The 24,789-nt window shown below is 45.3% G+C and overlaps 1 protein-coding gene across 3 annotated transcripts in view; it reads right to left on the bottom strand.

Moving 5' to 3' along the window:
- Window positions 1-13,535, bottom strand: part of GXYLT1 (glucoside xylosyltransferase 1) — a 40,781-nt gene extending 27,246 nt beyond the window's left edge. For all 3 annotated transcript variants that reach the window (XM_069975994.1, XM_069975996.1, XM_069975995.1), the window contains exon 1: window positions 13,298-13,535. In XM_069975994.1, the coding sequence (XP_069832095.1) occupies window positions 13,298-13,458 (161 nt within the window). In that variant the 5' untranslated portion in view covers window positions 13,459-13,535. The remainder of the gene's footprint in view (window positions 1-13,297) is intronic.
- Window positions 13,536-24,789: the final 11,254 nt, after the last annotated feature.

The following is a 24,789-nucleotide window of genomic DNA, read 5'->3' as shown; positions in this document are numbered from 1 at the left end:
AGTGCCCATGCTTTAAGGGAACCATTCAGCACGATTGTGCTGACATGGTTCCCTGCAGCAGTGTATAGAAGTACTGTGCCGCTCGCGGCACATACCCGCCATGGTTGCAGCAGTAGCTTTGCCTGGTAGTAAAAGATGTTTAATCCAGCTGTGCGAGGCAGGAGAGAGGCGGCAACTAGTCATCTGGGTGGGGAGCTGCCCGGGACTAGTCACAGCTCTCTTTTTGTCAGCGCGCAGTGTCGGATGATGGACAGGCAGAGTGGCCACTAACTGGCCTCTCTGCCTGTCAATCATCTCTGCCAGCTGCTCTATACACTGCTGCAGGGAACATTATCAGCACAATTGTTTAGAATGGTTCCCTTTAACCCCTTAGGGACCAAGCCTATTTGGACCTTAATGACCAGGCTCCTTTTTCAAAATCTGACCTGTCTCACTTTATGCGCTTATAGCTCAGTGATGCTTTAACGTATGCTAGCGATTCTGAGATTGTTTTTGCCTAACATATGGTACTTTATGTTAGTGGCAAAATTTGGTCACTGTCTTGTGTGTTTTTTTTGTGAAAAACATCAAAATATCATGAAACATTTGAAAAATTTGCACTTTACGAACTTTGAAATTCTTTGTTTCTAAAAAAAGAAAGTCAAATGAAAAAAATTAGTTAGTATGTCACATAATCAATATGTCCTCTTTATTCTGGCTTCATTTCGTACACATACTTCACTTTTTTAGGGTGTTACGGGGCTTAGAAGTGTATCAGCAAATTATGAAATTTTCATAAAATTTCCAAAACTGATTTTTTTTTAGGGACCAGTTCTTTTTTTAAGTTGATTTAGGAGGCTTGTATACTGGAAACCCCCATAATTGACCCCATTTTGGAAACTAGACACCTTAAAAAATTAATCTAGGGGTATAATGAGCATTTTAACCCTACAAGGGCTGGAGGTAAGTATTCACAATTAAAAAATGGGGAAAAAAAATGGAAAATAGAAATTTTCCAATAATATATTTGTTAAGATTAAAGTATCTCATTTTCATAATAAACATGAGAGAAAATGCACCCCAAATTTTGTAACGCAGGTTCTCCTGAGTACAATGGTACCCCATATGTGGGCATAAACCACTGTGTCGGCACACAGCGGGGCTCAGAAGGGAAGGAGCGCCAATTAACATTTCCAGTTCAGATGTTGCTGAAGAAGTTTCTGAGCACCAGGTGCGTTTTCAGCGTCCCTGTAGTGTCATCAGAATAGAACCCCCCCAAAAGTCACCCCATTTTGGAAAGTACGACCCCTCAAAGAATGCATCTTGGGGTGTAGTGACTATTTTGACCCCACAGGAATTAGAGGAAAGTAGTCAAAAGAAGACGGTAAAAATGAAAAATTAGAATTTTTCCAATATGTTCATTTAGTTTGAAATTTCTCAATTTCACAAGAAGAGGGGAGAAAACTCACCCTAATATATATAACGCAGGTTCTCCTGAGTAGAACGGTACCCCATATGTGGGTATAAACCACTGTATGGGCACACAGCAGGGCTCAGAAGGAAGGGGGCGCCAATTAGCATTTTCAGTGCATGATTTTGCTGAAGAAGTTTGAGCGCCAGGTGCATTTGCAGTTCCTCTGTAGTGTCCGCAGAATAGAACCCCCCCAAAAGTCACCCCATTTTAAAAAGTACACCCCTCAATGAATTCATCTTGTGGTGCAGTGAGCATTTTGACCCCACAGGTATTGGAGGAAAGTATTCAAAACTAAACCGTAAAAATGAAAAAAATTGAATTTTTCCAATAACATGTTTGTTTAGTTTGAAATTTCTCAATTTCACTAGGAACAGGGGAGAAAAAGCACCCCAACATTTGTAACGGAGATTCTCCTGAGTACAATGGTACCCCATATGTGGGCATAAACCACTGTATGGGCACACAGCAGGGCTCAGAAGGGAAGGAGTGTCATTTTAGTTACAGGCAATATGTGAGTGTTTACTGGCTATCTGGGGTGGTAATGGACAATCTCGGGGGGGTTTACTGGCTATCTAAGGTTGCGACAGGCAATCTGGTGGGGTTATGGCCAATCTGGGGTGGTTACGAGCAGTCTGTGCCAATCTGGGGTGGTTACGAGCAGTCTGGGGCTGTCTGCGATAGTCACGGGCTGTCTGGTTAAGGGCAATCTGTGGTTAAGGGCAATCTGGGGGGGTTACGGGCAATCTGGGGAGGTTAAGGGTAATCCAGGGCACTTGACTTTGGTGACAGAGGTAAAAAAGTGCCGGCACCATTTGGAACAAGCGATCAGCAGTATATAGTATATACCGCTGATCGCTTGTACTGGGACCACACCGGGTGGTCCCCGATAATTGCCCCATGCTCTCTGCCACCTCTGGTGGTGGAGAGAATGGAGCTTTGATAATTTTTAGGAATCCACCACTGTGAAAAGAGTCTGTTCACAGTGATGGCGGCGGCCATCTTAGATCAGAAGGCCGCCCAGGGAGGGGAGGGTCAGTGACCAGGTCACTAGGGTTAATTCTGGGGACGGGGGGGGGTACATGTTTTCATCTCCTCTCACTGTGGATTCACGGTGAGAAGAGATGAGAGCGTTAAGCTGCGCTGGCAATGTCCGTTACCGGTGGCCGCCGTTATACTGGTAATAACGGTGATCGCCGGTGAGGGGACTGGCCGGGACTGAGCCCACACTCTGCCCCAACCCCTCAGCTACCTACGGAGGGGACTGCGGGCATCACTGGCGCCACTGCACTATTCTGCACCATCGCCATAAAGAGCTGATGGCAGCAGAATAGAGCCCATTAGTGATCGATGTAAAAATCCGTATCGGCGGTCACTAATAACATAATAAATTAATTCTCTGGGTCACTACAGTTAAGGCGATACCACATTTGTGTAGGTTGTTTTAACTATTATCACTTTGGCGCAATAGAAACTATCTTCCTAGCAAAAACCCACAAAAACTGTCGCCACATTGCAAGATCCATAGAGTTCTTATCTTTTGCGCGACAGAGCTGCTTTGGGGCTTATTTTTTGCGGGAAGATCTGTTGTTTCTATTGATATCAAGTTTTATATGTATATGACTTTTTGATCTCTTTTATGACGTATTTTCTAAAGTGGATCGATAAAATACAGCTATTCTGGTAGTTTTTTTTTTTTTTTTTACAGCGTGTGTCATGCGGTACAATTATTGATATAGTTTTATAGATACCAAATATGTATATGATTTGTGTTTTTGATCACTTTTATGTCACGTTTTATTGGGTATAGGGAATGTAATGCATCTTTATTATTCAGGGGGCTGTGTTGTGTTTGGTGCACTTTTTTTTTTTACTAGTGTACATTACTGTACACTAGTGTAAAATACTTAGATCACTGATACAATACACTGCAGTACCTAATGTACTGCAGTGTATTGTATTATGCCTCATGCTGGCAGGCAATAGCCACGGCCACCCCTGTCAGCATGAGGCATCTCCATGGTGACCCCGGGGACCTTCATTAGGACCCCGGGATCACCACTGAGACATCGGAGGACCGGACAGCGCCGCGGGACATTGAAATCACGTAAGTGACCCACGGCGCCGACCGGAACCCGTTAGATGCCGCACTCATGGTTTGACAGCGGCATTTAACGGGTTAAAATTGCCCGAAGCGGAGAATCCTCCGCTCCGGGCAGTTACAGAGGGGGCAGTCAGCGGTAACTGACCGCTGATCCCCCGCTCTGCTGCTGCCGCCAGGCAGCAATTCATTCCGATGCGTACGCCGTTAAAAGGCAAACGCATTGGAATAAAGCCCATTAGTGGCCGCCGTGAAAAGGCAGCACGGCAGTCACTAAGGGGTTAACCACCACTCCATTCAAATTGGGGGGGGCAGAGGACCCCCTTTATGCAAGTGATCATAATTCCGCTGTAAGAACACATCTGGAACACTGTGTCCAGTTCTGGAGACCTCACCTACATAATGATATTGTTAATAAAACAGGTCCAAATGGGCACTGACACACACAAAAAATAAAAATTACTGTTATTTTAAAACAATGTCCAATATTTGCCATTAAATGACAGCCATCCACTCAATTCCAACAGTGTAAGAGCATAGCCTTTCTATGTTTTCAATCCACTTCTGGTTTTGGTTGCAAAATACTGACCAAAATGCTGAGCAAAAATATGGTGTGTGAACATAGCCTAAAAAAATGACACAATAATGAGAAAAAAAAAGACCTCTATTTAATTTCCATCAGGGGATTCAAACCAGAGAATGAACTGCTGGCAGATCTCTAGAGTTACCCCTAGACCACAGCTCCAACACATTAAAAGAAGAGATTCAATTATACCTGAGTGTTTCTTTCAGACATAAACTGCCAACACAGGACTGATCTGCAATCTGACAGCTGAGTGAGCAGGAGCCCGGGCAGCATTGATTATTCATGAAGGGGGAGGAGGATGCATGCCAGAATGTGGCACGAACAACTGCTCTGTGACTCTTTAGTACAGTAGGATACATAAGACTGTCCATAATCCGCTGCTCAGAAAATTACCAAAAAGACACCATGCTCACTGGGACTGCCAGCTACAGCCCACTGTCAGCTCCTCAGGTAGGGCCTGGGAGCTGACAAATTCCCTATAATCTCTCCCATCCTTCCCATACACGAACATTTGGCACTGCTGATTGTTCTTGTGTTCTCTATGGGGATTTTCAATCACGCACGACCCCATCTGTCGGTGGAGAGTTCGGGAAGCTCTATACACAGTACACTGGTGGGTACAAACAACAAAAGTGTATGGGGACCTTTGCAGATATAAACTCTTATTTATCAGTAGAAGGGAAAGAGGCACGTGTGTAAACAACATAGCATGTGCAGTATTCCCCGACACAGTACGTGACATGGTAAAATTGTAGCTTATATTGCTAAAGGACCTACCTGGTCATGCCTACTGCAACTTCTTTAACCCCTTCACATCAGAAATACGTAGATATACGTTTCTGCTGCACATACCCTGTCCAGTAGGAATGTATATCTACGTTCCTGACTGTGAGGGGCTTTTGGTGTGTGCGAGACCGCTGCAGTGAGAACAGTCCCGCACACAGTGTCCAGGGATCCCAGAATATTGACAGGCAGCTGCTATCCCGCATTGATTGCATGTTTTAAAGTGAAAAAAAGTGTTTAAAAAAAGTGTAATAAAAAGTTTTTAAAAGTATTTAAAAAAAAAAAAAAAAAAAAAAACCTTATAAACCCCCTCCCAATAAAAGTTTAAAATACCCGCTTGCCAATTATAAAAATAAAAATATATTTTTTTAAATAAACATATTATATATCATAGCGTGCAAAATTGTCCGATCTATTCAAATATAACATTATTATTCCCGCAGGGCAAAAGGCGTAAAGGGAAAAGAAAACAGTATTGCTGATTTTTTTAAATTATATATAAACAAAAAAATAAAAACCGATCAAAATTTTTGGTACACCAATATGATACTAAAAACTAGAGATTATGGCGCAGAAAATGACACCCCAACCAGCCCTGTAGGTGGAAAAGTAAAAGCGCTATGGCTCTTAGAAAGTGGGGAGGAACATTGCATTAATTTGACCCGGACATCTGGGCATCAATAGGCTCGATCTCGAAGGGGTTAAAATAGCTTACATGTAAGGACAGGGAGAATTAATGTATCCAACTGTGCCCCCAAGATGTAGAAATTTACTTTTATTCTCTGGCACATGAAGCTAAAGAGGCTTTCCAAAGAGATCCACTGCAAGCTGGAATGCTTCCTCTCTCCTGCCTCCTAGCTTGAATGACACCCAAGCAGCATGGGGTATAGGAGAGGGGAGGAAGGAAGTGTCAGGGTGGGTTCACATTGAGGAATTCTTGCGGATAAACTCAGCGGAATTCCACCAGATGTACGCGCTCACGGACGCGCGCCTTTCCGCCAGCTCCATAGACACCATTCTATGGGCCGGCTGATTCCGCATTCCGCCGAAAGAACTGACATGTCAATTATTTCGGCGGAATACGGAATCAGCCGGCCCATAGAATGGTGTCTAAGGAGCCGGCGGAAAGGCGCGCATCTGTGAGCACGTACAGCCGGCGGAATTCCACAGAGTTTATCCGCGAGAATTCCATAGTGTGAACCCACCCTTACAGCTGGCAGCAGATCAGGGGCTCAGGAAAGCCTCTTTCATATTTTGTACTATATAATAAAAGTATTTTGCAATGTTCTGGAAGCACAGCTTGGACATATGAAAGATAGCTTGAACAGAAGCTGACAGATTCCCTTTAAGATGACGTGGTGTACAAGGTTTAGTAAATCTATGTCACTTCACAACTTACATCAGACTATAAAGGCTAGAATCAAACAGGCAGATTTTATTGAGTCAAAAAGAAGGAACAATCATGAAGAAAATACAGATACGTCTTCTCGAAACCAGCTACATCTGTGATTCTAGCCACACGGTCTGCTCTGCACTACTAGTCACACTCCACAGACAAGAGAGGCGCCACTGTACAATAAAACCAGATCCTTCTTAAGTCATTGAACTATTTTAAAAAAATAAAAAATAAATAACAGTTGGTTAGAAGCATGTAACCTGCTATTATGTACCCACAGAACATGGGGATTTGAGGATAAGAGTAATTTTCTTGCCCTGACTCAGCGTTGTTTTGGGGAAGTCTTGAACTTTATTAACTAAGCAAATGAGGCAGTTTGGTGTACTGGAGGTGGGACTATTACCCACAGTGCACCAATTCACCCTTCCGCAGTGATGAGCATCAGTAGGAAGTTAAAGTGACTGTACCACCAGGCCCAGGCTGAAGCACTGGAGGCAGGCCGACCCACCCCCCAGTGGGAAGAAACTTCAGCCCCTCCATGACATGACTCCATTAGAATCAATGAAACCCTATCATAGAGGGGTGGGAATTTCCTCCCACTAAGGGTGGGTCGGCCCACCTCCAGTGCTTCAGCCTGGGCCTGGTGGTACAGTCACTTTAAAGCAGAGCACCGCATCAATATTCATTAGGAGGGGCGCCGTGGCAGGTGGATCAGTGAATAAAGTCAAGATTTCCTGAAAATGTCTCTAAGGGTGAAGGTAAGAAAACTGCCACTTCTGGCTGTTATCAGTAGCCGGCAAATGTGGCTATTAGCTGGCTAGTAAAAGACATGCCTTGTGGTCTTGTGGTCAGATCAGCTTACCATTGCGGGCCTCTTCTGGTTCCTGGTGCTGCCCCTGGCTCTTCCACCGCTTCAGGCTGTCCGCAGCAGCCTGAAGCAATCGAGTCCAGATTACATTGATCAATGCAGTACACATGAGCAATCATGGTAATACTCATAGGAGTCCCCTAGGGGGCTATAAGTGTGTGAAAATAAAAAAATTTTTTTTTTTAAATATCAATAAATCCATCCCATAATAAAAAAATGCTATTGATGTGTGCAGAATGGTCAATTAATTTTAACACATTCCTGATCTCACACGGTACACTGGGTAAGATCTGGGAGCAAAATTGTAGATTTTTGGTCACATCACAAACAGAAAAAAAATTAAAAAAAAGTGATCAAAAAGTCACATATATACAGGCAGGGTATTAATAGAAAGTACAGATCATGGCACAAAAACTGATGCCTCACACAGTCCCATAGACCTAAAATATAAGCATTATAAAAGGTATGTTTACATTAAAGGGAACCATTCACCCCGTGGCCCCCGGCAGAAACTGACATACAGCGACATAAAGGTCAATATACTTACCACATCGCTCCCGGTCCCGTCCCGGATCCTGTTGTTGACACGGAGAAATCGCAGATTCTTCTTCTCCCGCCCATTATGGTAATGAGCTGAGATGAGTCCAACGTCCATAGGAAACGACGGACGAGTCCAACTTATTCATGAGGTCCTCTTCTCGTCGCCGCCCATCCACGCCTCCTGGAACTTGATTGACGTCTTCAGTCTTCTGCCGAACTCCCGCGCAGGCGCCGCTGCGATGGTCTCGTCACCTCTTCTGCGCCTGCGCGGTAAACAGAAAACGTGTTCGAGCCAATCGGCGCACGCGCAGTAAACAGTGAAGCTGCGGAGCGGCTTCAATTGTGAACTGCGCATGCGCCGAAAACGACTGTCACGGCGCCTGCGCGGGATCCGGCGAGAAGAAAGAAGACGAGGAGGAAGAGGACCTGGCGTCAATCAAGTGTCGGAGGCGGGGAGAAGGCTGGACTTCGGACCCGGCGGCGCTCATTACCATAATGGGCGCGAGAACAAGAATCGTCGATTTCTCCGTGTCAACAACGGGCTTCGGGACGGGACCGGGAGCGATGTGGTAAGTATATTGACCTTTATGTCACTGTATGTCAGTTTCTGACGGGGGCCACGGGGTGAATGGTTCCCTTTAAGTAAATGTGGCAGAACTCTCCGACGCAGAATTCTGCATTTCTATGGGAGGGCTCACACACCTCCGCTCAAAGAATTGACATGTCACTTCTTTGAGCGGAGGCGCAAGCCCTCCCATAGAAATGCAGTCTGACACTAAGGGCTCGTTCACACAGAGCAAAAGCAGCTGAATTTCTGCGCTGAATCAGCGCTGAAATGTCAGCCGTTAAAATAGGTGCAGAGCTTATTTCCATTGTGTTGAATGGAAATTCTGCTCTGCAGTTCACATGGTGGAATTTCCGCACTGAACTAATCCGCTCTATGGCCCCGTTCCCACTGAGCAAAGGTAGCGGAATTCCGCGGCGGACAATGCCGTTACCCTCCCGCTCATAATGGGAGTCTATGGGAGGCGCGCGCTCCTGCCCTGTCCGCGCTGAAGAATGAACATGTTCATTCTTCAGCGCGTACAGAGCAGCAGCGCGCGCCTCCCATAGTGAGCGGGAGGCTAACGGCATTCCGCGGCGGACAATTCCGTCGCGGAATTCCGCTAGCTTTGCTCAGTGGGAACGGGGCCTATGCCAGAAGAATGAACACGTTCATTCTTCCGCTAGCGGAAGCCTATACAAACCAATGGGGCTCTGATTTTCTGTTTCAGTGCGTAATACGCGCGTATTCAGCACAGAATACAAGCAGAAATTACACGCTGAATCAGCGTGGAAATGGAGAAAAAAAGGGGGGGGGGGAGGAGGATTCTAGTATATATTCTGGTATAGTCTAGTTTACTCGCTGAATTTCAGCGCTGAATGCATGCGGATTCAGCGCAGATTCCTCGAGTATTCCGTGCTGAATTTGTCAAGAGCTGATTATGAGCTGAACACTTTCCTAGCGGAATACGCAGGGATTCTGCTTACATTCTGCTCTGAATTCAGCGTCCGTTCATTTCAGGCGGAAATATTTCCTTGCGTAATCCGCCCCTTTTGCTCTGTGTGAACGTAGCCTAAAAGGCAGGTGGGATTCCGCAGCAGAACCCTCCGCCACATTTACTGAATGTAAACATACCCGAAGTGTACAAACACACACAACGTATCCGCAGCGGATATCTCGCTGGGAATGAATTTGCAGCGAAATCCGCTGCGGATACTTGCCTATTCACTTTAAGCCAGTATGATTACAAAGATAGTCGTATAACTATTTTACTGCTTTAAAAAAACTAAAACTGCTTTAAAAAACTAAAATAAGTCTAACGTTGCTCCATTACCATCCTTAGGGTACAAACACTCATAACGTATCCGCAGCGGATTTCTCACTGCAAATTTTCAGCGAAATCCGCTGCGGATACCTCTCCATTCACTTTAATGGGCTGACATACTCGGGATTGTCATCACGCTGCGAGTATGTCAAACTCAGCATGGAACATACTGTACCGGGTCCCCACTCCGGCTTACTTCGGGGGCATCGCACTGACTGGCTGGCCGCCGGGACCCGCTGGGAGCCCTTGAAGCAAGCTGGGGCAGGGACCTGGTACAGTAGGTTCCCAGGCCGCTGAGATTAATGGCGCTGAGTTTGAGTATGTCAGCCCATTGAAGTGAATAGGCAGGTATCTGCAGCGGATTTCGCTGCGAACACGTTATGAGTGTTTATACCCTAAGTATGGTAATGGAGCAACTTTAACCCCTTAGCGACCCATGACGTATCTGATACATCATGGTGCCGCGGGGGGTGATCAGAGCGGGGTCCCGCCGGGACCCTGCTCTGAACGGCGCTGATTCCGGCTGACATGTGCAGCCGGGCAGTGCCTCTATTAGCCGGCGCGGGTCCCGTTGCCGCGCCGGCTAATTAAGCCTCTAAGTGCAGCTGTCAAACCTGACAGCTGCACTTAGAGGCTTCAGACCTCACGTCCCTGGTGTCTAGTGGGACGGATCTCCCCCCCCACAATGCGATCGCGGGGGGGGAGATCCGTTCTTCTGCCTGTACCGGGCCTCAGCGTCGGAATGACGCTGATCCCGGCTCGGCAATAGATTGCTATGGCCTGCAGCAGGCCATAGCAATCTATGACCGATCTGATCGATCTTTGCTGTGTATATACACAGCATTGATCTCTATGAGAGATCAGTGCTGTCTATATACAAGTCCCCCAGGGGGGCTTCTAGTTAAAGTAAAAATAAAAGTAAAAATATTTTTTTATTAATAAAAAATCCCCTCCCCTATTAAAAGTCCAAATCACCCCCCTTTTCCCATTTTATAAATATAAATAAACAAACATGTTTGGTATCGCCGTGCGCATAATCGCCCGAACTATTAATTAATCACATTCCTGATCTCGCACGGTAAACGGCGTCAGCACAAAAAAATTCCAAAGTGCAAAATTGCGCATTTTTGGTCACATCAAATCCAGAAAAAATGTAATAAAAAGTGATCAAAAAGTCGCATATGCGCAATCAAGGTACCGATAGAAATAACGCATCATTGCGCAAAAACTGACACCTCACACAGCCCCATAGACCAAAGGATAAAAGCGCCGTAAGCCTGGGAATGGAGCGATTTTAATGAACATATATCTGTTAACAATGGTTTGAATTTTTTACAAGCCATCAGATAATATAAAAGTTATACATGTTATATATCGTTGTAATCGTAATGACTTGAGGAACATGCGTAACCAGTCAGTTTAACCATAGGGCGAACGGCGTAAATGCAAAATTCCCCGAAATCAAAACAAATACCTTTTTTTTTTTCAATTTGACAGCGCAAATGATTTTTTTCCGGTTTCGCAGCATATGTTATGGAAAAATGATGCCTGTCATTGCAAATTACAATTGGTTTCACAAAAAATAAGCGCTCATATACGTCTCTAGGTGAAAAAAATGCAAGCTCTATGGACTTTTAAACATAAAATGGAAAAAGCAAAAGTCAAAAACGAAAATTGGCTTTGACCTTAAGGGGTTAAACTTATTTTCGTTTTTTAAAGCAGTAAAATAAAGTTATACACCTATCATTGTAATCGTACTGACTTGAGGAACATAGACAGCATACCAGTTTTATTACAGGGTGAATGGCGTAAAGATTAAAGGAGAAGTCCGGCCAAAATTAATTTTTGATATGTTGTTACTTATGAAAAGTTATACAAATTTCTAATGTACATTAATTATGGGAAATGCACATATACTGCTATTTCCCTTAATTTAGTAGATCAGGAAGTGTTAGAAATATCTCTGAAGAAGTGACGTCACGACCCAGGGTGTAATTCCTATGGAGTGTCCAGCAGGGGGCGCTCTCTATATAGAAGTCTATGGAACTTTATTGTTTCTATGGGTTTCTATGTAATGTAATGTAGTGTACAGTGCTTTATTGAATGAATACATCTATGGAATACTTTGGGGAGCAAGTGTCCTTGCTCCCCAAAGTATTGCATAAATGTATTCATTCAATACATTCAATACACAGTAAGCCCGCCGATCCGCTGCATTCCCGCCGATCCGCTGCATTCCCGCCGATCCGGACCATATACATTGAACTACAGCTCCCATCATCTGCTTCTAGTATGAACAGGTGATGGGAGCTGTAGTTGGGTAAGGGATATCACATGCCGCCGGGCGCAGGGGGGAGCCGCTCAGTACACAGGAGCGCTCCCTCCTCCTCCTCCTCCTTCCGGGATAACTTCCGCCTATAGCACTGCTGAGTCCCTGCCTGGCCGCCGCTCTCCGCTCTCATATACCGGCTCCCGGCATCAGCGCGGACACCAGGATGCATCGGGAGCCGGTATGTATGGGGGGGAGAGCGGAGAGCGGCGGCCAGGCAGGGACTCAGCATTGGTATAGGCGGAAGTTATCACGGAAGGAGGAGGAGGAGGGGGGAGCGCTCCTGTGTACTGAGCGGCTCCCCCCTGCGCCCGGCGGCATGTCATATCCATTACCCAGCTACAGCTCCCATCACCTGTTCATACTAGAAGCAGATGATGGGAGCTGTAGTTCAATGTATATGGTCCGGATCGGCGGGAATGCGGCGGATCAGCGTGTGGCGGATCGGCGGGAATGCGGCGGAAATGCGGCGGATCGGCGGGCTTACTGTGTATTGAATGTATTGAATGAATACATTTATGCAATACTTTGGGGAGCAGGGACACTTGCTCCCCAAAGTATTCCATAGATGTATTCATTCAATAAAGCACTGTACACTACATTACATTACATAGAAACCCATAGAAACAATAAAGTCCCATAGACTTCTATATAGAGAGCGCCCCCTGCTGGACACTCCATAGGAATTACACCCTGGGTCGTGACGTCACTTCTTCAGAGATATTTCTAACACTTCCTGATCTACTAAATTAAGGGAAATAGCAGTATATGTGCATTTCCCATAATTAATGTACATTAGAAATTTGTATAACTTTTCATAAGTAACAACATATCAAAAATTAATTTTGGCTGGACTTCTCCTTTAACCGCCGCAAAATTTTTTGCTTTGCTGTATATTTTATGGAAATATTAGGTCTGTCATTGAAAATGCTATTGCTGTCTCAAAAAATAGGGGCTCATATGGGTCTGTAGGTGAAAAATGCAAGTGCTATGGCCTTTTAAAAGGAGGAAAGAACTGACTAAAAGAAAAAAAAAAAAACACTATAACTGGCTCTGTAACTAAGGGGTTAAATGATAATTACACTCTAAAGCTGCCCTGGCCAACAAACCGCTTTTTAAAAAAAAAAGTCTAGGGCTAAACAGCACTACCAGAAAGCACAGGGCTGTCTTGCACGGTTGCGCAGCTCCAGCACTCTAGTGACCTGCTTGGCGGACGGTCTGTGTAAGTGGAGCTGCTCGGCGGACGGTCTGTGTCGGTGGAGCTGCTCGGCACACAGCACTACACATGGTGTCACAGTGGTGAGCCCGCAGCATCACCTACCAGACGGGAGCCCTCCGCTCAGGCTGCTGCTGGTCACGTGAGGTGCAGTACTCACCTGTGCCGCTGATCGGCCGCCCCTCGCCACACTGCAGGGAAGGAAGCGGCGGGTCCCTTGCCCTCTGTGCCCCCGCTTCCCCTCTGGGCCAGGGCATACAGCAGCGAACAGAAGCCGCAGACCAGGCACAGCAGCACCAGCCGCCATGCCGGCCGCCTCATCACACTGTCCCCCGGGCCGGGCCAGCTCGTCTGCCGCTTCCTTCCGGGACCTCACTCCAAGCCCTGGATCCGGGGGCGCGGCTGGAAAACTGTGATGGGCGGAGACGGGAGGAAGAGCGTATTCTACACGGAGGCGGAACGCGCGCGTGCCGCACTCTCCTCTGGTCATACACGGCAAGGCGGCGGCGGCTAGGAGGGCAACAACAAGCCGGGCCCGGCCCGGAGAGAGGGGGGCAGTGTGCCCATTCCTCATGGGAGGTGATGGCTCTGGCACACTGCTGCCAGCGCCATTACATGGTCCCAGTGATAAGGAGCCCCTATGTCACATAACCTGGTGCCAATGCCTGAATGTTGTGGTCCATGCTGTATACAGTAAAAGCCAGTGATGGGCATATACAACGCCCTAACCATGTGTACAAAGCTGATGGGCAACCTGTGACTATGCCAAGTTACCTGCCAGTGCTGGCAACATGCAGGGGCTATCACCCAGTATAGAGAATGCTGGGCCTGTCAGGCCATGTTCTCACATAGCTAGAAACACGCAGAAAACCATAGCCGCATGCTGATCAGCAACATCACAACTGAAGGAGAACAGCTTAGGGGTTTCTAGGCATTTGGTCGCATTCACATGTTCCGCGCACGGACCGGTCCTCGGGACGCCCTGCATCATCATTTATTATGATGCAGTGAGCTCCAAACAATAGCGGATTATAATAGGTCCATTTCAGGCGGTAGCCCGGGGCCCAGAGCTCCTGGGGGGACCATGGCCTCCCAAAAAGACTTATACTTTCAGTTATACATTCTGTGGTGCATTGTCTCACTTCTGCCATCATTTGCAAAAAAATGTTGCTTTTTTTACCACAATTTTGCACAAATGAGGGCATTATGACATTATCTATCCTCTACTATGAACACTATGCAAGTGCTGCCATAGTTAGAGTGTGGTGGTGGGCCCAGGCTTGGTGAACAGCCCGGGGCCTATGGTAAAGTTAATCTGCCCCTGGCTCCAAAGGAGTTAACCCCTTAAGGACCGGGCCTGAAATGGCCTTAAGGACCGGAGTAAATTTTATAAATATGACCAGTGTCACTTTATTCATTAATAACTTTGGGATGCTTTTACCTATCCAGCTGATTCTGAGATTGTTTTCTCGTGACATATTGTACTTCACATTTCTAGTAAATTGGAGTCGATACTTATAACAAATCTTTATGAAAAAAAACAAAATAGCGTGAAAAATTGTGAAAAAATGCATTTTTCCAACTTTAAAACTTTTCTGCTTATACAGAAAATGGTTATATCACATAAATTATATATTAAATAGCATTAGCAACATGTCTATTTTATGTTGGCGGCAATTATTAAACTATCATTTTTTTTAAACAATAGAAAGCGTAAAACATTAGCAGCAAATTTCCAAATTTTCGGTAAAATTTCAAAATCAGATATTTTTAGGGACCTGTTCAGGTTTAAAGTGTATTTGAGGGGACTGTGTGTTAGAAAGCCCCACGAAGCACCCCATTTCAGAAACTGCACCCCCCAAACTCTGAAAAATCACATCCAGAAAGTTTTTTAACCCTTTAGGGGAGTCACAGAAATAAAAGCTAAGTGTGTAAGAAATTTGAAAATTTTAATTTTCTGTGCAGAGATTTTATTGTAATCCAATATTTTTCATAATTATGACCCTATTATTAGAGAAATGCACCCCAATAATTATTGCCCCGTTTCTGCAGTTTATAGAAATACCCCATGTGTGGCCCTATTGCGCTATTTGACGCAACCACAAGCCTCAGATACAAAGGAGCGCCTAGTGAATTTCAATGGCTCCATTATATTTGGTCATTTCTGACTGTACCACTTCAGGTTGGCAGAGGCTCTGGGGTGCCAAAACATAAGAAACACCCCTAAAGGGACACCATTTAGAAAACTAAACCCCTCAAGGAATGTAACAAGGGGTGCGGTGAGCATTTGGACCCCACAGGTGCTTCACAGATTTTCCGAACAATGTGGCGTGAAAAAAGACAAAAGTATTTTTTACACTAAAACGTTGTTCTAGCCTTCAATTTTTCATTTTCACAAAGGGATAAAAGGAAAAAAAAGACACAAAAAGTGTAGCGCAGTTTCTCCCGAGTACAGAAATACCCCACATGTGGACATAAAGTGCCAAGCGGGCGCAGGACGAGCCTCCAAAGGGAAGGAGCGTTTGGAAGCTGGATTTCACTGGAATGGATTTCAAGGGCCACATCGCATTTACAGAGCCCTCGTGCTGCCAAAACACTGGAAACCCCCCACAAGTGACCCTATTCTGGAAACTACACCCCTCAAGGAATCTAACAAGGGGGGCAGTGAGCATATGGACCCCACTGGTGACGGGCACAAATGTGGAACAATGTGACGTGAAAGTGAAAAATTTCATTTTTTCACTTTCACGGCACAAATGTGCCCGTCATCAAGGGGTCCATTTGCTCACTACACCCCTTGTTAGATTCCTTGAGGGGTGTAGTTTCCATAATGGGGTGACTTGTGGGGGGTTTCCACTGTCTTGGCAGCACAAGGGCTCTGTAAATGCGACATGGCGTTCATAATCCATTCTAGCCAAATCCAACCTTCAAAATCCAAATGGCGCTCCTTCCCTTCGGAGGCTTGCCCTGCGCCCACATGGCGCTTTATGTCCACATGTGGGGTATTTACGGACTCGGGGGAAATTGCTCTACACATTTTGTGTTTTTTTTTTCTCTTTTAACCCCTTGTGAAAATGATAAATTCAAGGCTAGACCAACATTATAGTGTAAAAAATGTAATATTTCATTTTCACGCCACATTGTTCCACATTTGTGCCCGTCAACAGTGGGGTCCATATGCTCACTACACCCCTTGTTACATTCCTTGAGGGGTGTAGTTTCCATAATGGGGTCACTTGTGGGGGGTTTCAACTGTCTTGGCAACACAAGGGCTCTGTAAATGCGACATGGCGTTCATAATCCATTCTAGCCAAATCCAACCTCCAAAATCCAAATGGCGCTCCTTCCCTTCGGAGGCTTGCCCTGCGCCCACATGGCGCTTTATGTCCACATGTGGGGTATTTACGGACTCGGGGGAAATTGCTCTACACATTTTGTATTTTTTTTTCTCTTTTAACCCCTTGTGAAAATGATAAATTCAAGGCTAGACCAACATTATAGTGTAAAAAATGTAATATTTCATTTTCACGCCACATTGTTCCACATTTGTGCCCGTCACCAGTGGGGTCCATATGCTCACTACACCCCTTGTTACATTCCTTAAGGGCTGTAGTTTCCATAATGGGGTCACTTGTGGGGGGTTTCAACTGTCTTGGCAACACAATGGCCTTTTAAATGCAACATGGCCCCTCGAAATCCAATCCAGCCAAATCCAGCCTCAAAAAACCAAATGGCGCTCCTTCCCTTTGGAGGCTTACCCTGCACCCGCATGGCGCTTTATGTCCACATGTGGGGTATTTTCGTACTCAGGAGAAATTGCGCTACACATTTAGTGTTTTTTTTTACCTTTTAGCCCCTTGTGAAAATGAAAAAATCATGACAAGATTAATGATTTAGAGTAAAAATTTTTAAAACATTACACTAAATGTTGGTCTAGCCTTGATTTTTTTCCATTTCCACAAGGGGTTAAAAAAGAAAATGAACACAAAACGTGTAGGGTAATTTCCCGAGTACGAAAATACCCCACATGTGGGCATAATGTGCTATATGGGCACAGGGCAAGCCACCAAAGGGACAGAGCGCCATTTAGAGGCTGGAATGGAGGATGGAGGCTACGTCGCAATTACAAAGCTCCTGTGCTGAAACCCCCCACAAGTGACCCCATTCTGGAAATTACACCCCATAAGAAATCTAACGAGGGGTGCAGTGAGCATATGGACCCCACTGGTGACGGGCACATGTGTAGAACATGTGCCGTGAAAATAAAAAATACCAATTTTTTTTCATTTTCACGTCCCAAATGTGGCCGTCACCAGGGGGCCATATCCCTGCTGCCCCCCTTGTTAGATTCCTTATGGGGTGTAGTTTCCAGAATGGGGTCACTTGTGGGGGGTTTCTACTGCCCTGGCAGCACAGAGGGTTTATAATTGCATCATGGCCTCCTCTAATGGGAATGGCGGCCATACCTATTTAGCTGGGGAAAAGGGACAATTCTAATTTATTTGGGGGTATTAGGCCAATTATTAGTTTATAAGGTTGGAAATGACAGGTGTCCATCAAACTCAACCTGTGTTGGTCCAGAGGAAGGCAAAAAACCCTTGTGAGGCAGACGACAGTAGCCTCATCACTGGGAAAAAATTCCTTCCTGACTCCATAATGGCGATCAGAATAATCCCCGGATCAACGTGACCCCTGAAATAGGAATAAGGGACAGAATTTTGAAAATGTAGAACTCCGATGACGTGTGGTGTGCCTTGAAGCGATCCAGTATGCAGAGGCCGGGGGGATCAGGACAGGTGTCACACTGGAAAATGATGCCCTTCCTGATCCCCCTGTTACGCCACACTCTGCACTTCTTCTGGGGTCTCCCTTTTTCCAGTGTGGGGGATGTCACCTGGAAAATGTTGTCCTGGTGCGATACGGGGTCCTTCATATCCAGAAGCGCTGGGTCCGCTCCATGGCTGCTAAACATTAGGGCTCTATTACTACTTCTGATATGTTCGGATCGTGCCGCAAGCTACAGTAGCTCGGGCAGCGAGGGAGCGGAAGAAGGGATGCTGGTATAAAAGTTATCCCCGTACAGGTGGTGACCTTTATCCAGCAGTGGGAAGATCAGTTCCCGGACGATCTTCGCACTTGTTCCGAGGATGGGGGGGGGGGCATCTGGGGGCTGGATTCAGGTGTCCCTTCCTTCATACACTCTAAGGGTACGTGCACACTGCGGAATGGCGAAGGATAACCCTTCGTGCATTCCGCAGTTGGCACCCACCGGCGGACTGATGCAGGCGTGCGTCTCCGTCCGTGTCATAGACTCCATTCTATGCACGGGCAGATTCCGCTCTCTGTCCAACTTATTCTTTGGACGGACGATGGAATCCGCCTGTGCATAACATGGAGTCTATGACACGGGCGGAGACGCACGCCCGCATCAGTCCGCCGGCGGGTGCCAGCTGCGGAATGCACAAAAAGTTATCCTTCGCCATTGCGCAGTGTGCACGTACCCTAAATCTGTAAGAGTACCCTGAGGTACGCTCACAGAGTTTGGAGAATTTTACGCCATACCGTGATCTCTTATTGGGATGGTACTGGCGGAAAAGACGTGTCTGGGAGGCAGCATACACTACGCTACCCCCCCAGACATGTCATTGGAGGATGAGGATGAATGGAGGAAAGAAGGATCCCCCCATTTATCCTCACTGGCTGTTTCGGTGTCGGAGGCAATAATAACGTATCCCTCTGACGCCGAAAACACCCTGGGGGTCATCTTTATACGGGGACTAGTATATGGGGTATGTAGTGGTGTAGTGTCAAACTTTATTCAATGTAGTGTAGTGTGGTGTAATGTAGTGTTTTTTACGTGTTTTTTTACAGTAAGTATAAAAAAAAAAAAACTACGCCAAAAATGGTGTTGCTGATAAATGCCGCACTTATGTGCGGCACTTATCAGCAGACCGTGGCAGTAGGATAGAGAAAAAAAACACCCTACGCCAAAAAGGAGGAGTTGCTGATTAGCAGCGCACTTTCGTGCGATGCTGATCAACACTCAGCGGCGATAGGGTGCGGAAAATAGAAAAAAAAACTTTATTACATACTGAACATCCCTGTAGCTGCTGATAAGTGTATTACACATATCAGCCGCTAGAGGGCAGCAGAGCGGAAAATCCCGAAAACCCGACGCTGGAGCCGAAAATAGCCGAACGTGACGTCACGGAAGAAGCCGAAGACCCGAACGAGACCACGAGGACGCCGCGAACCCGGAAGACGCCGATCAGGACCCCGGGACAGGTGAGTAATGTACCAATACCTGCTCTGGACCCCTCAGCTACCTAGCTGAGGGGTCCGGAGCAGGTATTTATAACTTTTGGGGACTTTGATCGCCGTGAACGGCCGGCCGGTAGCCCAGGGGGGCTTCTAGTATATGTGTAAAAAAAAAAAAAAAGTATTGTTAATAGTAAAAAGCCCCCTCCCCTAATAAAAGTCTGAATCACCCCCCTTTTCCCAGGTTTTAAATAAAAGTAAACAAATAAATAAACATGTTTGGTATCGCCGCGTGCGTAATCGCCCGAACTATTAATTAATCACATTCCTGATCTCGTACGGTAAACGGCGTCAGCGCAAAAAAATCCCAAAGTGCAAAATTGCGCATTTTTGGTCGCATCAAATCCAGAAAAAATGTAATAAAAAGCGATCAAAAAGTCGTATATGCGCAATCAAGGTACCGATAGAAAGATCACATCATGGCGCAAAAAATTACACCTCGCACAGCCCCATAGACCAAAGGATAAAAGCGCTATAAGCCTGGGAATGGAGCGATTTTAAGGAACGTATATTGGTTAACAACGGTTTGAATTTTTTACAGGCCATCAGATACAATATAAGTTATACATGTTATATATCGTTTTAATCGTAACAACTTGAGGAACATGCATAACAAGTCAGTTTTACCCCAGGGCGAATGGCGTAAAAACACATTTCCCCCAAATAAAAGAAATGCGTTTTTTTTTTCAATTTCACCACACTTTGAATTTTTTTCTGGTTTCGCAGTGTACTTTATGCAAAAATTCAGCCTGTAATTGCAAAGTACAATTAGTGACGCAAAAAATAAGGGGTCATGTGGGTTTCTAGGTGGAAAAATGCAAGTGCTATGACCTTTTAAACACAAGGAGGAAAAACCGAAAACGTAAAAACGAAAATGGGCCATGTCCTTAAAGGGTTAAGAGGTTAAAGGACAAGTGCCATGAAAAACTTTTTCCCAGTAATTGAAGCACATTACAAAGTTATATAACTCTGTAATATGCTTCAATCACCTGTCTGCCTCCCTTCCCTGCCTTTTCCCTCCTCCACCCCCCACCAGGAAGTGTCCTGACTCACACAGACCTGATTACTGTCGTCACCGTCACCAAGCTCTTCTCTCAGCTCCTTCTCCTGTTACACCAGCCTCCCCCCTCCTCTGCCTTGTCAGATGACAGGCTTGCTCAGCTCCCATTGGCTGAACAACTGCAAGCCATCACTTGTCACATGTCACTTGCTTATCTTCCCTCAGACTGACTCCGGCACATAGGCAGCTCCCCCTCCCCTCATACCCTCTCTCCTACTGCCGTGGACTCAGTGAAGGAGTCATGTCACTAGAGAAGATAAGCTGACCAAGCTGAGTCACCTAACAAGGCAGGGGAGGGGGGAGGCTAGTGTAACAGGAGAAGGAGCTGAGAGAAGAGCTTGGTGACGGTGACGACAGTAATCAGGTCTGTGTAAGTCAGGACACTTCCTGGTGGGGGGTGGAGGGGGGAAAAGACAGGGAAGGGAGGCAGATAGGTGATTGAAGCATATTACACAGTTATATAACTTTGTAATGTGCTTCAATTACTGTGAAAAAGTTTTTCATGGCACTTGTCCTTTAAAGCGTACCTGTCACTAAAATTAACTTTTGACATGTCAGATTGGGTCCAGCTGTGATCACAAAATGATATAGCTGCACGGAGCCCATCAATATTCATAATGGAAGTCACGCTGCTGTGATCTTTCCCCACCTATGTCTTCTGATCAGAGCAGGTCTCAGCAGACCCGCTATGATCAATAACTTTTGATGTCTGAAGATAATGTTATTGACGGTGCCCATTTACATGTTCATGCTACTGTACTGACTTATATTTCTGAGCTCATGACGTCATAATGAATGATGATGCAGACGGGGCAGGGCGTGATGTCACAGGAGGCTTGGCTGGATCCCCCAATCCCCTGAGTGATTCACCATCTCTGACCGGCCAGAAGCAGGTGTTTCACTGATTTGTCTAATTGTGCAGAAGTGCAGTGAAATTAGGGCTGTGTTCACACATGTTGGAGTGTCATTGCAGTACTGCAGCGTATTCACAAAAATGATGCAGTAACACAAGTAAATGATGCTAAATGGCAGAGAGGATCAGAACCTTATTGTGGGGCTCAACTTCAAAGATAACAGATGCTTGATCATAATATGTGCGTGGAAATAAAAAGAAAAAAAAAATTCAAAAAGTTCTTAACTTTATTCCAATATCAGCATTAAAGGTAGAGAATACAGCGTGCTGTGTGGTGTTACAGGTAGAGAATACAGCGTGCTGTGTGGTCTTACAGGTAGAGAATACAGCGTGCTGTGTGGCGTTACAGGTAGAGAATACAGGGTGCTGTGTGGTATTACAGGTAGAGAATACAGTGTGCTGTGTGGTGTTACAGGTAGAGAATACAGTGTGCCGTGTGGTCTTACAGGTAGAGAATACAGCGTGCTGTGTGGTCTTACAGGTAGAGAATACAGCGTGCTGTGTGGTGTTACAGGTAGAGAATACTGCTTGCTGTGTGGTGTTACAGGTAGAGAATAGAGCGTGCTGTCTGGTGTTACAGGTAGAGACTAGAGTGTGCTGTGTGGTGTTACAGGTAGAAAATACAGTGTGCTGTGTGATATTACAGGTAGAGAATACAGTGTGCTGTGTGGTGTTACAGGTAGAGACTACAGCGTGCTGTGTGGTGTTACAGGTAGAGAATACAGTGTGGTGTTACAGGTAGAGAATACAGCGTGCGGTGTGGTGTTACAGGTAGAGAATACAGCGTGCTGTGTGGTGTTACAGGTAGAGAATACAGTGTGATGTATGGTGTTACAGGTAGAGAATACAGTGTGCTGTGTGGTGTTACAGGTAGAGAATACAGCGTGCTGTGTGGTGTTACAGGTAGAGAATACAGTGCGCTGTGTGGTGTTACAGCTAGAGAATACAGTGTGCTGTGTGGTGTTACAGGTAGTAACAGTGTGCTGTGTGGTGTTACAGGTAGAGAATACAGTGTGCTGTGTGGTGTTACAGGTAGAGAATACAGCGTGCTGTGTGGTGTTACAGGTAGAGAATACAGCGTGTTGTGTGGTATTACAGGTAGAGAATACAGTGTGATGTATGGTGTTACAGGTAGAGAATACAGCATGCTGTGTGGTGTTACAGGTAGAGAATACAGCGTGCTGTGTGGAGTTACAGGTAGAGAATACAGCATGCTGTGTGGTGTTACAGGTAGAGAATACAGCGTGCTGTGTGGTGTTACAGGTAGAGAATACAGCGTGCTGTGTGGTGTTACAGGTAGAGAATACAGCGTGCTGTGTGGTGTTACAGGTAGAGAATACAGTGTGCTGTGTGGTCTTACAGGTAGAGAATACAGCGTGCTGTGTGGTGTTACAGGTAGAGAATACAGTGTAGTGTTACAGGTAGAAAATACAGAGTGCTGTTTGGGTGGGACCACAATGAAATCATAAATTACTGCAAATAATTCAATAACACAATGAAACTGCAATGTGTGAGCACAGCCTAGATGTTCTGCAACAGATTTTGGCGGGGAATAGGCAGGGTGGAGGACTGTGATGAACAGCTGAGGGAAAGCATTGCATTCTGGAACCTGTAGTAATGTGTACAACTGATAAACCAGGAAGTGCAGAAACACAAAACAGAACAAAACCCACCAAAACAAAATGGATTTTTGGTAGTTTAAAAATGTAATACATAGGTAAGTAATGCTTTATGCTTCTGCAGTTTCATTTTTTTAACCTCTACCTGGAGTTCCCCTTTAAGCCCCCATTGACTTCTTTAGGATTCCTCTAGCAGAATATGCCCAAAGAATTGACATAACAATTCTTTGGGCAGAAAGCATATCTGCGGCAGAAAATTCTGCTGTGAAATTCTGCAGTGTGAACAACAGAGTGGAAAGTCCATTGAACACAATGGGACATGTTCAGATTTTAATTCAATTTCTTACCTAATTCCTCACCTTTTCCTCAGTGTGCACATACCCATATGGAGGAAACTAAATATATGTGAGAAAGGGGTTTTCTGGTTTTAATAACAAAAGGTCCTTCGATTGACAGAACACAAACTATATTAATGAGGAACATTTTCAAAATTCAGATGAAAACTAAATACAATTCTGAAAGATTTTTTATAAAGCTGGAGTTAGTACACCATTTCCGACTCCACAGCCCTGCCCGAAGCAGTGCTATGGGGCATGAGGCTAGGTAAGTTAAAGGTGAACTCCACATAAGGAAAATTTGTGTTCTATTAAAAGTACATTAAGGGTCGTTCCCACCTACAGGATCCGCAGCAGATTTGATGCTGTGTTGTTATTTAAATGAAATCTGCGGATCCGGTAAGTGTGAACGTACCCTAAAGGTTATATAGATGTGTCTATACAATGTATTACCGTATCTGTACGGTTCTGCCACACTGGTAGCTGATAAAAATCCAGGAAGTGAAGAAAAATGGCTTCTGTGTCAATTCACATTGTCTCCTGCTCCCTCTGCTCTCCCACCTGGAGACAAACATTCCATGCCTCTGTCTCACATTGTGTGTGTTTGCTGAGTGCAGGCTGATGATGCAGCCAGGGGGCAGGGTGTGATGTCACAGGAGGCTTGGCTGAATCCCCCAATCCCCTGAATGATTCACCATCTCTGACCGGCCAGAAGCAGCTGCTGCAACCTCTCTGGGACTGTGATGAACAGCTGAAGGAAAGCATTGCATACTTGAACCAGTACTGCATTCTGGGAACTGCTCAACCAGGAAGTACAGAAACACAATACAGAACAACCCCCCCCCCCCAACAAATGGATTTTTGGTAGTTTAAAAACTGGGATAGATAGGTAAGTAATGCTATATGCTTCTGCAGAAGTTAATTTTTTTTAAGCTCTACCTTGAGTTCCCCTTTAACATTGTTTATCCCCCACATATTTGTATTTTTTTTTTACTTTCATGGGACTTTCCCTTAACCCCTTAGGGACCAAGCCTATTTGGACCTTAATGACCAGGCTCCTTTTTCAAAATCTGACACCTGTCTCACTTTATGCGCTTATAGCTCAGTGATGCTTTAACGTATGCTAGCGATTCTGAGATTGTTTCTTCCTAACATATGGTACCTTATGTTAGTGGCAAAATTTTGTCACTGTCTTGTGTGTTTTTTGTAAAAAAACATCAAAATATGAAAAATTTGCACTTTACGAACTTTGAAATTCTTTGCTTCTAAAAAAAGAAAGTCATATCACATAAATGAGTTAGTAAGTCACATTATCAATATGTCCTCTTTATTCTGGCTTAATTTCGTAAACATATTTCACTTTTTTAGGGTGTTACGGGGCTTAGAAATGTATCAGCAAATTATGAA

The sequence above is a fragment of the Dendropsophus ebraccatus genome, chromosome 1 (genome assembly GCF_027789765.1).
Source record: "Dendropsophus ebraccatus isolate aDenEbr1 chromosome 1, aDenEbr1.pat, whole genome shotgun sequence".
Taxonomy (NCBI): Eukaryota; Metazoa; Chordata; class Amphibia; order Anura; family Hylidae; genus Dendropsophus; species Dendropsophus ebraccatus.
The sequence above is the reverse complement of the archived record's forward strand: the minus strand, read 5'-3'. Positions and strand labels throughout refer to the sequence as shown.